Consider the following 14530-nt stretch of genomic DNA (forward strand, 5'->3'; position numbering starts at 1 on the left):
AGTTTTACATAAATGAAATATACAATATATGTTTTGCACATATATTGTCAACTACATGGTCAACTGAGGTCCAAAAATATTAAATGGAAAATTCCAGAAATAATTTATAAATTATAAATTGCTTGCCTTCTAAGTATCTGATCAAATCTTAGGCTGTCCTAATCCATCACACACAGGAGGTGAATGATGTGAATCATCCCTTTGTACAGTGTATCCACAGTTTCTAAGCCACCCGCCCATTAGTCACTTAGTAGCTATCTCAGTTGTCACATTAACTGTTGGTATTACAGTGCTGGTGTTCAAATAACCCTTATTTTACATATTAATGACCCAAAGTGCAAAATTAGTGATAATGGCATATTGTTATAATTGTTTTATTATTAGTTGTTGTTAATCTGTTACTGAACCTAATTTATAAATTAAACTTTATCATGGGTATTACGTATAGAAAAAAACAGTGCAGATACAGTCACTGACCAAGATGGCCTAATGTTTCCTGCTGCCTGACTAACCTTTAGACAGGGTTCTTCCTGATTGTTGGCCTCTGACCTCCCTATTTTTAGACCATTCACTTTTAAAAAACTTGCAAAGTGTACATTTTCTCTGCTCCTTTAAGATGTAAATCTTCTGGCCTCTTATCAGTTCTACAATGCAGAACCATCTTTCTCAAAAACCTGGGTGTCATCTCTTTGAAATTCAATAATTAAGAAAGGTAGAACCTTTTCTTATCTCCTAATCTCTGTGGGAGAGTAGGAGCCTGACTTCCCTAAGCACCAATCAGCAAACACAGACGGTCTAACCCTATTGACCAACATACAGTACTTTTCCACTTAGGGACTTCTGTGCTTAAAATCTCTCCTGCTTTTTTTTTTCAGTGGCATTGAGCCCTCTTTCTGTGCCTTATTACAGTGGTCTTAAATAAAGTCTTTTGTTGCTGTTTAACTCTGTCAGGTGCAAATTGTCTTGGATATTAGTTGAGTTTTTGACAATTATATGTGCTCTTGTAAACACCATAAGAAGGTATACAACATTTCCATTACTCTAAAAGTTTTCCTTGTGCCACTTTCCAAACAACCCCCCATTGACCTCTAGCCCACGACAAATATTCATTTGCTTTCTGTCTCTATTAATTAACTACACACTTTCTAAAATTTCATAGAAATGGAAATATATCGTAAGTGCTTCTTTTGTCTGGCTCTGCTCCTTCTACATAAAGTTTCTGAAATTCATCAGTGTTATTGTGTCTGCTTCTTAATATTACATTGTTATAAGTATGCTACATTTAAAAAGTTAATTTACCAGGGGGCACAGTGGCTCTTGCCTGTAGTATCAGCTACTCAGGAGGCTGAAGAGGTAGGATCACTCGAGCCCAGGAGGTTGAGACCAGCCTGGGCAACATGGGGAGACCCCATCTCTACAAAACACAACAAAAAATAGCTGAGCACGGTGGTGTGTGCCTGTAGTCTCAGTGACTGGGGAGGCTGAGGTGGGAGAAACACATGAGCCCAAGGAAGTCGAATGGAGAGACCTCATCTCTACAAAAAATACAAAAAATTGCTGAGCACGGTGGTGTGTGCCTGTAGTCCCAGTGACTGGGGAGGCTGAGGGGGGAGAAACACATGAGTCCAAGGAAGTCGAGGCTGGAGTGAACCATGATTGCACCACTGCACTCCAGCCTGGGCAATGGAGTGAGACCCCATCTCAAAACAAACAAACAATAACAACAACCCCCCAAAACCCCCAAAAAGTCAATTTACCTATTCATGGATGTATGGGCTCCTTTGAGCCTTTTCAGGCCATTATGAACAAAGCTCCGTGAATATTTGTGTGCAGTTATTTGTGTGAAGTTTTTTTTTTGTCTTGACTACCTAAAAATGGAATAACTTATTTATATTTTACATGTATGGAAATGAGGACTAAACTCTTAATTTTTTTATCTTGCCCAAATCCCTATCTAAGAGGATAGGGGAGTCATGCCCTACAAATCATAAATTCTCATCAGATGGATTTTATTTAACCCTGTATATCATGATTTACTTTCCAACCTAACTCTGGCATAACATTACAAGACAAAGAGGAAAATTAAAATATGTTACCCAAAAACATGTTTCTTTGCCATATTTTGAAATGACCCTCCAAAGCGTTTCTTTGTGGGGGAAAATGTGCAGCTGTAAAGAATCTCTATTAACATACCTAGATTTTTTTCTTCCAGACCCTCCCAATCCTAAAGAGATTAACTAAGAGCTGAATAGGAAACATTGGGCACCTGTTGCCTCTAAGGGCAGCCACTATAAGACTTCAAAAGAACTTTGGTCTCCACAATCTTTATCTTAACCTGAACATTCCCTTTCTATCTATCCCAGGTCTTCAGACAAACTCAACCAATTGTCAACCAGAAAATGTTTAAATTTACCTATAGCCTGGAAGCTCCTGCTTTGAGTTGTTCTGCCTTTCTGGACCAAACCAATGTACTACTTAAATGTATTTGATTGATGTCTCATGCTCTCTAAAATGCATAAAACCAAGCTGCGCCGAACCACCTCGGGTTCTCAGGACTTCCTGAGGTCTGTGTCACGGGCCATGGTCACTCATATTTGGCTCAGAATAAATCTCTTCAAATATTTTACAGAGTTTCACTCTTTTTGTCGACAATAATATGGCGCCCAAACACGTGGGGCCTCAGAGAAGACTCTGGATCCGGAAGGAGTATCCCAAAACCAGAGCTAAGGTACCAGCTGGAGCCCACTGAAGCCTCACCGAGTTTGGGCTTCTCCTCCTATGGAACTGGTAAGTCCTCCTGAGCCTCGGACCTCCTGTTTTGGTTGATAGTCCTTGATGTATTCCGAGCTGTTTTAGTCTCCTAGAAATTTGTTGCTTTAGGATCCCAATTCGAGTTCAAAGATGCATTTCTAAAGGGTCTCCTCAATTGCTTTTCTCTCAGAATTAATCTCAATTTGGCTTGTTTGTGCGTATTTGAGTGAGGAACTGAACTGTCATTTTCATCCACGGCTCATCAGTTCCTCCTTTAAAAAAAAAAAAAAGTAGGGGCCGGGCGCGGTGGCTCACGCCTGTAATCCCAGCACTTTGGGAGGCCGAGGCTTGTGGATCACGAGGTCAGGAGATCAGGACCATCCTGGCTAACACGGTGAAACCCCGTCTCTACTAAAAATACAAAAAATTAGCCGGGCGTCATGGCAGGTGCCTGTAGTCCCAGCTAGTTGCGAGGCTGAGGCGAGAGAATGGCGTGAACCCGGGAGGCGGAGCTTGCAGTGAGCCGAGATCGCGCCACTCTGCTCCAGCCTGGGCGACAGAGCAAGACTCCGTCTCAAAAAAAAAAAGTAGGAAAGAAATTAACTAAGAATATGGAAAAAAAAAAACAAGGAGAATGACCCCCTTTTGAGCACACCGTAGGTTTTGTGGCACCTCTACTTTCCAGAGTTTATGGAAAATGGAAGTAATATAGTCTTTGTGTACATTTTACTTTAAGGAAAAAGGTGCCTAAGGTCGACCTGCAAACTATAGAGTTCCTACGTTCTCTTTCTCTATTTTCTGCCTGCCTTAAATCTGGTGTTACTTTCATACTGATAAAAAACCACTGTTTGGATCTAACCGTTTCTTTGCAAACCGGCGAATTTATATTCATCTCATGGCCAAAGTACTAAAGTAAATCTATAGGATCTTTGTGTGTGTACGTATATGTATGTATATATGTGTGTATGTATTTGAAGGCCTTTATAAATTCTATAATTTTATGTTTAATTGGCAGTTAAGTTCATTTTAATTTTCCTTTAGCGTACCAAACTTTTTCTTTTTGTACCTTATTACGTAAATTTTGCTATCTGATTGTCACTTGGGTTGTTTCCTTTAATATGCAAATTTATGTCTATTTAGCTGAAAACTGCTTAGGGTGGTGCAACATGTTATCGAGAATTTGAAAGTCTAAAATTTAAAAAAAAAAAAGGAAAAGGAAGTCTTTATGAATCTATAAAACGTACCTCTATCGGCATGCCTAGATATGTCCATGTATTTATGTTATGCATACAGTGTTTCACTGCTAAAATATATATATGTAAAGAGTTCCAATTAATTGGCTAAAAAATAGGTAAAAGTGCTTAAATCAGAGACTTAAAAAAGAAAAGACTAGTCAAATATTTTTTCAAGTTCACATGACTTAAGTAAAATCTTTAATAAATAAGATGGCTTTAAAACTATTGGTAAAATAATATCAACAATGTTAGCATTTTGTTTGCATTTATTGATCAAGTAGTTTCATGTTTATTCCTGCCTAGTGGGCCAGATAATGCCATCGTAAGTTCTCTTTGCCCTGAGAAGGGGACTGCCCCACTCTTCCTATAAAATACCAAGTGAAGTACACCAGATGAAGCAGTTAATATGTTTCATATGCAAGCCATGTTGGACTAGCTTTATGATAACTGGGATATCCTCCTGCCAAATATGCCTATTACCTAGGTCATGGTAAATTTTGGGGTGAAGGGGACCCCCTTTACATGGGTGCTCCTTTGACAGAATGACAGGACTATTTAAGAAGACTTATCAAATCTGAGGTCCCTCATAGGTCTCATAGATGTAACTCCCTGCTGGGAAACCAAATCCTTTTCACCAGAAAAGGTAAAATGGTCTGGGGGTAAAAAAGGGTTCCTGAGAGCTGAACATAAAAACATACAGTTTAATAGAATTATAAAATTTAAGATGTTTAAACAAGCTTTATGTAAGGTAGTTGTAACCCCCTTTTACCAAAAAGTCTTATGAAAATGGGTACTATATCTAACTGGGGGTTGTTTTTCTCTTTTCTAGTACTATAAAAACTGAAGACATATAAATCGGCTCTTTAGGAAATGTTATTTAAACATTTATTAAATTTATTTATTTAAAAATGTTATTTAAACACACTAAATAGGAACTAGTAAAAGCCCACAAAATATAGGGTAAAGCTTTCCTTTGCTGCATAGCCCTTTATGTGGAGCTTTCATCGGGGCTGATGGAAAAAACTGTGAGTACCTTTCAATGACAATGACCGAACTAGAGAATTTCTACTTGATAGGGCATTTACTGCCTTGCTATGATATATTAACAGAAGCTACCCCTATGCTAATGGAAATGATGTTTCCCAAAAGAGTTCTATGATAAAATAAAAATGGCTTACACAAAATCTTGCTACTTAATAAGCAGAGAGCCTCTTTTCTAGGACTAATTGTGAGGAGCTGCTAAATTCTACAGTGCCTAATAGTTCTCATGAGCTGTTTGGTTTGTAAATGGCATTTCCCAGGTAAACAAACACTTGTTTTAAAAGCTGCGGCTCTGGTTAAAGAAGGGTCAAAAAAAAAATCTTTTAAGTTATTTGGATAAAGTACATTTTTGTAAACAAACTTACCTTTCTGAGTCCTCCAAAATTCAGATTGAATTTTATGACAATATAGTTGTCTGCATAAGTTCAATTATAGTTTTTTTTTCTTCAAACAATTGGAGACACTGGTTATTTTACCAAGACTGAAACTAAAATATTCTATTTTTAGGTAAACTTTCAGCAAAACTAACTCGAAAGGAGTCTATATGGCCAATCAATTCTTGCTGCATTTTATGCAGCTATTCAGGCAAGCATAATAAGCCTAAAACTTACCTTGCACGCAAATTGGCCTTGCTCTAACTTTTTGTTTAATAAAAAGGGCAGCTAGAAAAAAATGTTTCAAGGGTAAAGCATAACACTTAATACTAGATTTCAGCCCTAACTTTTTGAGTACAGATTAAATCATTATTTCTTGGCTACAAGAATCCTCTAGAAAGCACCAAGTTATAATTTTTCTTCATATTTTTAGTTGGTACCTTAATGTAATAGGTTCCTTTTTCTATTTTGATATATGAATTACTCCTATAATTGTCAAACTATAAATGTTAATTATCTCTCCTTGTTTTACATCCAAGGATACCAAAATCATGGTATTTTGAAAACCAGAGGTATGAATCTCCCTCGTTTGACATCCCACTGGGCCTGGACCTGTTTCACTGCTAATGTTCTGCTGCCAAAACTATACAAGCTGCCTGGACTATTGCAGAAGAGGTGGGTGCATAAGATTGTAAGGACCGGCTTTCAGGGAAAAAATTAGCTTAAGGTCAAACCCTCCAAATCAAGAAAGGGGGTACAAAAATGCCTAAACAGCAGGTAAAACAAGTTTAGTTGCCTTCTAAGCTATTATGTGTCACTTTTGCATCTACCCCAACCATAAAACTTTTCTGCTTACTATAGAATTAAAGGAAATTCTTTACTAACAGGATAAAAATATTTTGTAACAAAGCCTCCTGGGTATAATACTACCAATCATGAGTTGTGAAGATGGATCGATCTATCTATCTATCTATCTATCTATCTATCTATGTACCTATATTTTTCAGAACAATGCTTATGTTTGGTATATAAGGCTAAAGTCTGTAACAAAAACCAAGCTCACAGTAGCTCAACACATAGAAGTTAAAAATAAGTCCATCTTTTAACTTTTGTTTTGTTCTGTTTTGTTGTTGGCTTTTTTACTTAAAATAATACTTTTACGAAGTAACAAGTGCCTGTCGACATCCATTCCTATATGGCTTAGAACAATTAATTGGCTATATGTCTTTTGTCTCTTAAGGCCCTTGGCCATAGGGAGTCCTGCCAAGGGACAAAAACAACAACAACAACAACAAAAATAAAACAAAAAACCACTGTAGAATTATATGACTTCTCCTGTGACAAAACTTCCTCTTCTCTCCCAAATACCAGTATATGGTGCAATACAAAAGTGGTAGGAAAAATAGATTTGTCTACTGTTAACAAGTTTATAACAATTTAGACACTGAGGACCAGGCATTCCTTGCATTTGATTTATACCCTTCTCAGGGTGTTATACCTATGGAGATAAATTGGCCAGAAGAGAGACTATTTATTAAAATCTTCAAATAAGATTTATCATAAGGTTCAAATGACCCTGGATAAGGAGGGTAAACACAATGTGAGTCTGATCAAAGAATATGATGGTGCATGTAGTGACGTTTTTGGCTGCTTAGGTTGTTTACTGTCCTCTGACTCTACCTATAACATTTTTGGATGCCTACTTTCACTATCTTTATGATATTTTATGTTATGAAGGCAGCTCCTTTCCTTAAACCTCATGAATCATCCTCTACTACCTTTTAACTTTTCTTTTGCAGCTACCTCACCTCTCTTAGCTTTCTTAGAATTGATGAGTTAGGACCTTGCTCTGGATAGGCTTTGGTGTAAAGGAATATTGTTGCTTGTTTGATCTTCTATCCAGACCACTAAAACCTTTTCTGTATCAGCAATAAGACTGGTTCATTTTCTTATCATTTGTGTCTTCACCGAAGTAGCACTTTTAATTTCCTTTAAAACCTTTGCATTCACAACTTGGGTTATTCTTTGGTGCAAGAGGCATAGCTTTTGACCTTTGTAATCTTTCACAATGCCTTCCTCACTAAGATTAATAATTTTTTTATTTTTGATTTAAAGTGAGTCATTAGCTTTTTATTTCATGTGAATACTTAGAAACCATTGTAGGAATATTAATTGGTCTAATTTCAATATTGTTTTCTCTCAGTTAATAGGAAGGTTGTGAAAAGAGGGAGTGAGATTGAGGAATGGCTGGTCAGTAGGGCAGTCAACACATACATTTATTGATTAAATTCATCATCTTAAGTGGGTATGGTTCATGGCACCTGAAAACATTTATAACAGTATTATGAAAGATCATTGATTGCAGGTCACCATAACTAATATAATGAAGAAGTTTGAAATATTGTGAGAATTATCAGAATGTGACACAGAGACAAGAGGTGAGCACATGCTCTTGGGAAAATGGTGTTGATAGACTTACTTGATGCAAGGTTCCCACAGACCTTCAATTTGTAACAAAAACAATATCTGCTAGGCACAATAAAGTGAAGCACAATAAATGAGGTATGCCTATATGAACAATTATAGGTTAAAAATAAAAGGATTGAATAATAGTGTGCAAACATGAATCTTAAAAAATGTGAAATGGGTATATTACTAGAACATATAATAGTCCAGAATAAATCATATTATCAGGTATACAGATGAACACTTACAATAAAAAGGTCAGTTTATCACAAAGGCATAATAATCATAAATATATACACCCAACAACAAAGCAAAATATATCCAGCAAAATCTTCCAGAACTCAAAGAGCAAATAGACAAATATACATTATAGTTGGAAAATAAACATTCCTCTCTCGTAAGCTGACGCAACAAAAAGAAAATAAGTAAAAATACAGAAGACTTAACATTATTATACAATTTGACCTAATTGACTTTTATAAAATATTTCACTCAATGTCAACAGAACACATACTGTCTCAAGTGCACCTTGCAACACAAAAACAAGACCATCTACTGAGCCATAAAGTAAGTTTTAGTAAATTTCACAGGATTAAAGTTATACAGAATATGTTCTTTGGCCAAAATGAAATTAATGAAAAAATCAATCGCACAGATATATCTGGAAAGTTGCTAACATTTGGAAATTAAACAAGGATGTGAATAATGCATGGGTCAAAGAAGAACTCACAATGGAAATTAGAAAATACTTTGTAATGAATAAAAATTCAGTATAAAATGCACTTTATATTTGTGAATACAGCTAAAATGTGCTTAAAAGAACAGGTATAGCTCTTCTCAATGAGAAAAAAAGATATAAAATTGAACTTGTGTTGTATATTATGAAAACAGGAAAAGAAGAGTAAATTAAGCCAAATTAAGTAGAAGGAAGGAACTATGAAAATGTGACTAGAAATAATGAACTAGAAACAACAGAAGAAATAAATGAAACTCTAAATTATATACACATATATATATATATATTATTTTTTTATGGAGTTTCACTCCGTCGCCAGGCTAGAGTGCAGTGGCACAATCTCAGCTCGCTGCAACCTCTGACTCCCTGGTTCAAGCGATTTTCCTGCCTCAGCCTCCCGAGTAGCTGGGATTACAGGCATGTGCCACCATGCCCAGCTAATTTTTGTATTTTTAGTAGAGATGAGGTTTCACCATGTTGGCCAGGATGGTCTCGATCTCCTGACCTCGTGATGTGCCTGCCTCGGCCTCCCAAAGTGCTGGGATTACAGGCATGAGCCACCGTGCCCAGCTGTAAATTATATTTTTAAAGATCAATACAATTAATAAACTGTAGATGGAGTGATCAAAAAGAAAAGACACAGATAACCATTAGCAGAAATGTTGGAAGTGATCAAAATTGAAAATCTGAACAAATATATATTTGAAATATATATATAATTGAAATATATATATTTACATATATAATTCGAAATATATATAATTGAAATATATATTTACATATATAATTTGAAATATATATATTATTTATATATATAAATGAATTTGTCATTAAAAATCTTTCTATAAGCAATTCTCCAGTCCCAGATGGGTACACTGGTGTTTTCTACCAAACATTTAAGAAATTACACCCATCTCATACAAATATTTTCAGGAAACAGAGGCAGAAGGAATATGCCCCAATTCATCTTATAAAGCAGTTTTAAGATATACCTGGGATTTTGTTTAATCAGGTATGGTAAGACATACAGACATGAAAATGTTTGTCATGAAGGAAGATGCTTTTATGATAGTCACATCACAGTCGTGAAGAACTAATAGGCATGTTGTGCTGTTAAGGGCCACTCAGGGAAGCACAGAGACAGAATGAGCAGACAGAGAGAGGACTGGAGGGTGACTATTGTGGTTTTCCTGGGAAAAAAATGGGAGAAGAAAAGTAAGCAAGTTAAACAAGTTGAATATTAAATAGTTTGAATAACTTGTATAATTCAGTGAGGTCTCAGCTATAGGTTGGTCCCTAGTTGTTAGTCCCTGATCCTGGGGTGACTAAACCGGAGGGACAGTGTCACAGATTGCTCACAAGCAAATTGTTTACTGTCTCTAAGAAGTAACCCTGTAAAAAGCAGTCCCTCCCTGGCTCTACAAAGTCCTAGGTGCCACAGAATCAAGAATATGGAAAATACATATTTTACACATTTATCAAAATACCACTCTGTATTCTATAAATATGTACAATTATGTGTCCGCTAGAAATAAAAGGAAAAAACAAAAAAATACTGGCCCTACCCATACTTCAGCTTCCTCACCTCCAATAAGACTCAAGTAGTTGCAGCTGCTGGTATGGTAACTCATGTTCTGTCCACCTGTAAGGCTGAGATCTATGAGACAGTAATGGACAGAGCTACATCAGTGTCTGCAGGGCACATCATGGAGTCCAGTCAATTTCCATGGACAAGCTCCCCAATCTAGAAGGACACTTCCTCTGAGGATGTCAGTGCAAAAGACATCAGCCATGATTCATGGGCAGCCAGAGAGGGATTCATACCTTACCACTTTGTTTCTTAGCATTTAAGGTGGCCCCTCCCCTGCTGCTTTCTTTTCTCTTTTCAATGTTTTTGAGAAATTTTATGACAAGGTAATTTGAGCAGGTTTATTCTTTGTTTTGCTTAGTGTTCTTTACAGCATTTTGGATCTGTGGGTTTCATTTTCATCAAATTTGGAAATGTTTTAGAAATGTGATATGTTTTGTCTGTGACTCCACCCAAATCTCATCTTGAATTGTAGCTCTTATAATTCCCACGTGTCGTGGATGGAAGCTGGTGGGAGGTAATTGAGTCATGGGGGCGGGTCTTTCCCGTGCTATTCTCGTGGTAGTGAATAAGTCTCAGGAGATCTGACGGTTTTACAAATGGGAGTTCCCCTGCACAAGCTATCTTTTGCCTGCCACCATGTAAGAAGTCCCTTTGTTGGGCCAGGCGTGGTGGCTTACACTTGTAACCACCATGGGAGGTGGCTTACACTTGTAACCACTTGGGAGGCCAAGGTGGGCAGATTACTTGAGGTCAGGTGTTCGAGACCAGCCTGGCCAACATGGTGAAACCCCATCTCTACTAAAAAAAAAAAAAATACAAAAATTAGACAGGCGTGGTGGCACATGCCCATAGTCCCAGCTACTTGGAAGGCTGAGGCATGAGAATTACTTGAACCCAGAAGGCAGATTGCAGTTAGCTGAGATGGTGCTATTGTACTCCAGCCTGGGCAATGCAGTGAGACTCCATCTCAAAAAAGAAAAAAAGAAGTACCTTTTCTCTTCCTTCATCTCTGCCGTGATTGTGAGGCCTTTCCGGCCATGTGAAACTGTGAGTCCATTAAACCTCTTTTCTCTATAAATTACCCAGTCTCAGGTATGTCTTTATTAGCAATGTGAGAACAGACTAATACAGTAAATTGGTACTGGTTGAGTGGAGTACTACTGTATAGGTACCTGAAAATGTAAAAGCAACTTTGGAACTGGATAACAGGCAGAAGTTGGAACAGTTTGGAGGGCTCAGAAGAAGACAGGAAGAAGTGGAAAGTTTGGAACTTCCTAGAGACTTGTGGAATGGCTTTGACCAAAATGCTGATGTTGATATGGACAATAAGGTCTAGGCTGAGGTGGTCTCAGATGGAAATGAGGAACTTGTTGAGAACTAGAGTAAAGCTCACTCTTGCTATGCAAAGAGACTTGTGACATTGTGCCCCTGCCCTAGAGATCTGTGGAAATTTGAATTTGAGAGAGATGATTTAGAGTACTGAGTAGAAGAAATTTCTTAGTGGCAAAACGTTCAAGAAGAAGCAGAGCATAAGAGTTTGGAAAATTTGCAGCCTGACAATGAGATAGAAAAGAAAATACCATTTTCTGAGGCGAAATTCAAGCCAGCTGGAGAAATTTACATAAGTAATGAGGAGCCAAATGTTAATTGCCAAGACAATGGGAAACATGTCTCCAGGATATGTTAGAGGTCTTCACAGCAGCCCTATCTATCACAAGCCAGGAGACCTAGGAGGAAAAAATGGTTTTGTGGGCCAGGTCCAGGGCCTTGCTGCTTCATGCAGTCTCAAGATTTGGTGCTCTGTGTTCCAGATGTGGCTTAAAGGGGCCAACATAGAGCTCAGGTCATTGCTTCAGAGAGTGCAAGCCCCAAGCCTTGGTGGGTTACATGTGGTATTGGGCCTGAGGGTGCACAGAAGTCAAGAATTCAGGTTTGGGAACCTCTGCCTAGATTTCAGAAAATGTATGGAAATACCTGGAGGTCCAGACAGAGGGGTGCTGCAGGGATGGAACCCTCATGGAGAACCTCTGTTAGGGCAGTGAGGAAGGGAAATGTGGGGTACAAGCACCCACAGAGTCCCCACTGGGGTACTACCTAGTGGAGCTGTTAGAAGAGGGCTACCATCCTGCAGGCCCCAGAATGGTAGATCCATTGACAGCTTTCACCATGCAGCTGAAAAAGCTGCAGACAATGCCCCCTCGTGAAAGCAGCCAGGAGGGGGCTGTACCCTGCAAAGCCACAGGGGAGGAGCTGCCTAAGACCATCGGAACCCACCTCTTGCATCAGCGTGACCTGGATGTGAGACATGGAGTCAATGAAGATCATTTTGGAGCTTTAAGATTTGACTTCCGCTCTGGATTTCAGACTTGCATTGAACGTTTAGCCCCTTTGTTTTGTCCAATTTCTTCTATTTGGAATGGGTGTACTTTCCCAATGCCTATACCCTCATTGTATCTAGAAAGTAACTAACTAAATTACTTTTGATTTTACAGGCTCCTAGGCAGAAGGGATTTGCCTTGTCTAAGATGGAACTTTGGACTGTGGACTTTTGGGTTAATAGTGACATGAGTTAAGACTTTTGGGGACTGTTAGGAAGGTGTAATTGGTTTTGAAATGTGAGGACATAAGATTTGGGAGGGACCAGGGGCAGAATGATATAGTTTGTGACCCCACCCCAATCTCATCTTGAATCGTAGCTGCCGTAATTCCCACATATTATGGGAGGGCCCCAGTGGGAGATAATTGAACCATAGAGGGGAGTCTTTCCTGTGCTGTTCTCAGTGTGGTGAATAAGTCTTATGAGTCCTGATGGTTTTATAAATGGGAGTTCCTCTGCACAAGCTCTCCCTTACCCGCCACCACATAAGAAGTCCCTTTACTCTTTCCTCATCTTCTGCCATGACTGTGAGGCCTCCCCAGCCATGTGGAACTGTGAGTCCATTAAAGCTCTTTTCTTTATAAATTACCCAAACTCAGCTATATCTTTATTGGCAGTGAACAGACTAATACAAAATGTTTTTAAAATTCTCATCCCAACTCATTCTGACATACCCAGTTATTCATATGTTAGACCAGTTGATCGGTCTCACAAGTCAGTGAAGCACTAATCATTTTCCCACTCTTTTATCTTTGCTTCAGCTTGGATTTTTCCAGCTATATTTATTATATCTTCAATTTTAGTGACTTCTTTATTTGTATTTAATATACTGTTAATTTAATTTAGTGAATTTTTGAATTTTTGGTATTTTTAAAAGTTCCATTTACTTCTTTTTAATATCTTTCATTCCTCTCTTTGTGTTCATGTTTTTTTTCAATTACTGAGCATAGTTAACATATTCGTAATATATGTTTAAGTTAATTTTTCCTAATTCTATTTTTTTTCATTTCTGTGTCTGTTTCTATTGATTTTTATCTTCTCCCAATCATGTATTTTGTTTTCCTGCTTTTTGGCATGCCTAGAAATTTATTATTGGATACTAGACATCGTGTATGTTAAATACCTGGATTTTGTAGTCTTTGTTCTGGTGGGCAGTTACTTGCAGATAAGTCTGATTTTTTCGAACTAGTTTTTAAGCATCCTTAGGCTAGGCCTAGAGTCATCTTTATGCTACAGGTAATTTACCACTACTACTAAGACATGACTCTTATGGTGTCTCTACTAAATGCCCTGTTTGAACAACAAGGACTCTCCATGCCTCTGGCCAAAATTCAAGCATCTACCTCTGGAGGTGTGAATGCTGAGGATTGTTTAGTTTATCGCTAACCAGTTCTTCACTACCTAGCATTGTGGAGAAAAGAAAGAATAAAAAGATGTGACCTTTTTCAGTTTCATTCTGTGCACATGCAGCTTATCAATGAGCAGACTCAACATGAGCAATATGCACGCCTACAAAGTTCTTTGCATAGTTCTTACTGTGGAACCCTTCCCTGCAACTTCCAGCTTCCCCAGACTCCCTGAATTTTTATTTCTGTTCATCAACTCACCTTCAACTCAGGATAACTGCTGTGCTCTACTTATAATCCTTTTCCCTGGATGATGATCTGGAATGCTCCTCCAGGCAGTAAATGGATAATTATAGGATTCCTCTCATTTATTTATCTTGTCTCAGAAGTCACAGTCCTTCTCACTTTTGTTCCATTTCTGGGAAACCATGTTTTCAATATTTTGTCCTATCTTCTAATTGCTTATTGTGGAAGCATAATTATAGTGCTTCCATCATTTCCAATAATAGAATTCCCTGTACCTCACTTTAAATTGCATATTAGAGATTGCAAATCGGTTACCAAATATAATGTTCATGTGAATCCAATAGTTTGTAATCTTTTAATTTATAAA

The 14530-nt window shown here is 37.8% G+C and overlaps 1 protein-coding gene across 11 annotated transcripts in view; it reads left to right on the forward strand.

The window, feature by feature from the left end:
- Nucleotides 1–14530, forward strand: part of GAS2 (growth arrest specific 2) — a 731425-nt gene that overhangs the window by 200328 nt on the left and 516567 nt on the right. For 10 of the 11 annotated variants that reach the window (XR_008538012.2, XR_008538008.2, XR_008538009.2 and 7 more), the window contains exons 8-9: nucleotides 2630–2787; nucleotides 5941–6076. Coding sequence is in view for 1 of the 11 variants with exons in the window: in XM_016920581.4 (XP_016776070.2) it covers nucleotides 2630–2749 (120 nt within the window). In the remaining 10 variants the exon portion in view is untranslated. Of the gene's footprint in view, nucleotides 1–2629; nucleotides 2792–5940; nucleotides 6077–14530 lie in introns of those variants that run through there. The other variant, XM_016920581.4, reaches the window with a different exon arrangement.

This window comes from Pan troglodytes, chromosome 9, assembly GCF_028858775.2.
Source record: "Pan troglodytes isolate AG18354 chromosome 9, NHGRI_mPanTro3-v2.0_pri, whole genome shotgun sequence".
Classification (NCBI taxonomy): Eukaryota; Metazoa; Chordata; class Mammalia; order Primates; family Hominidae; genus Pan; species Pan troglodytes.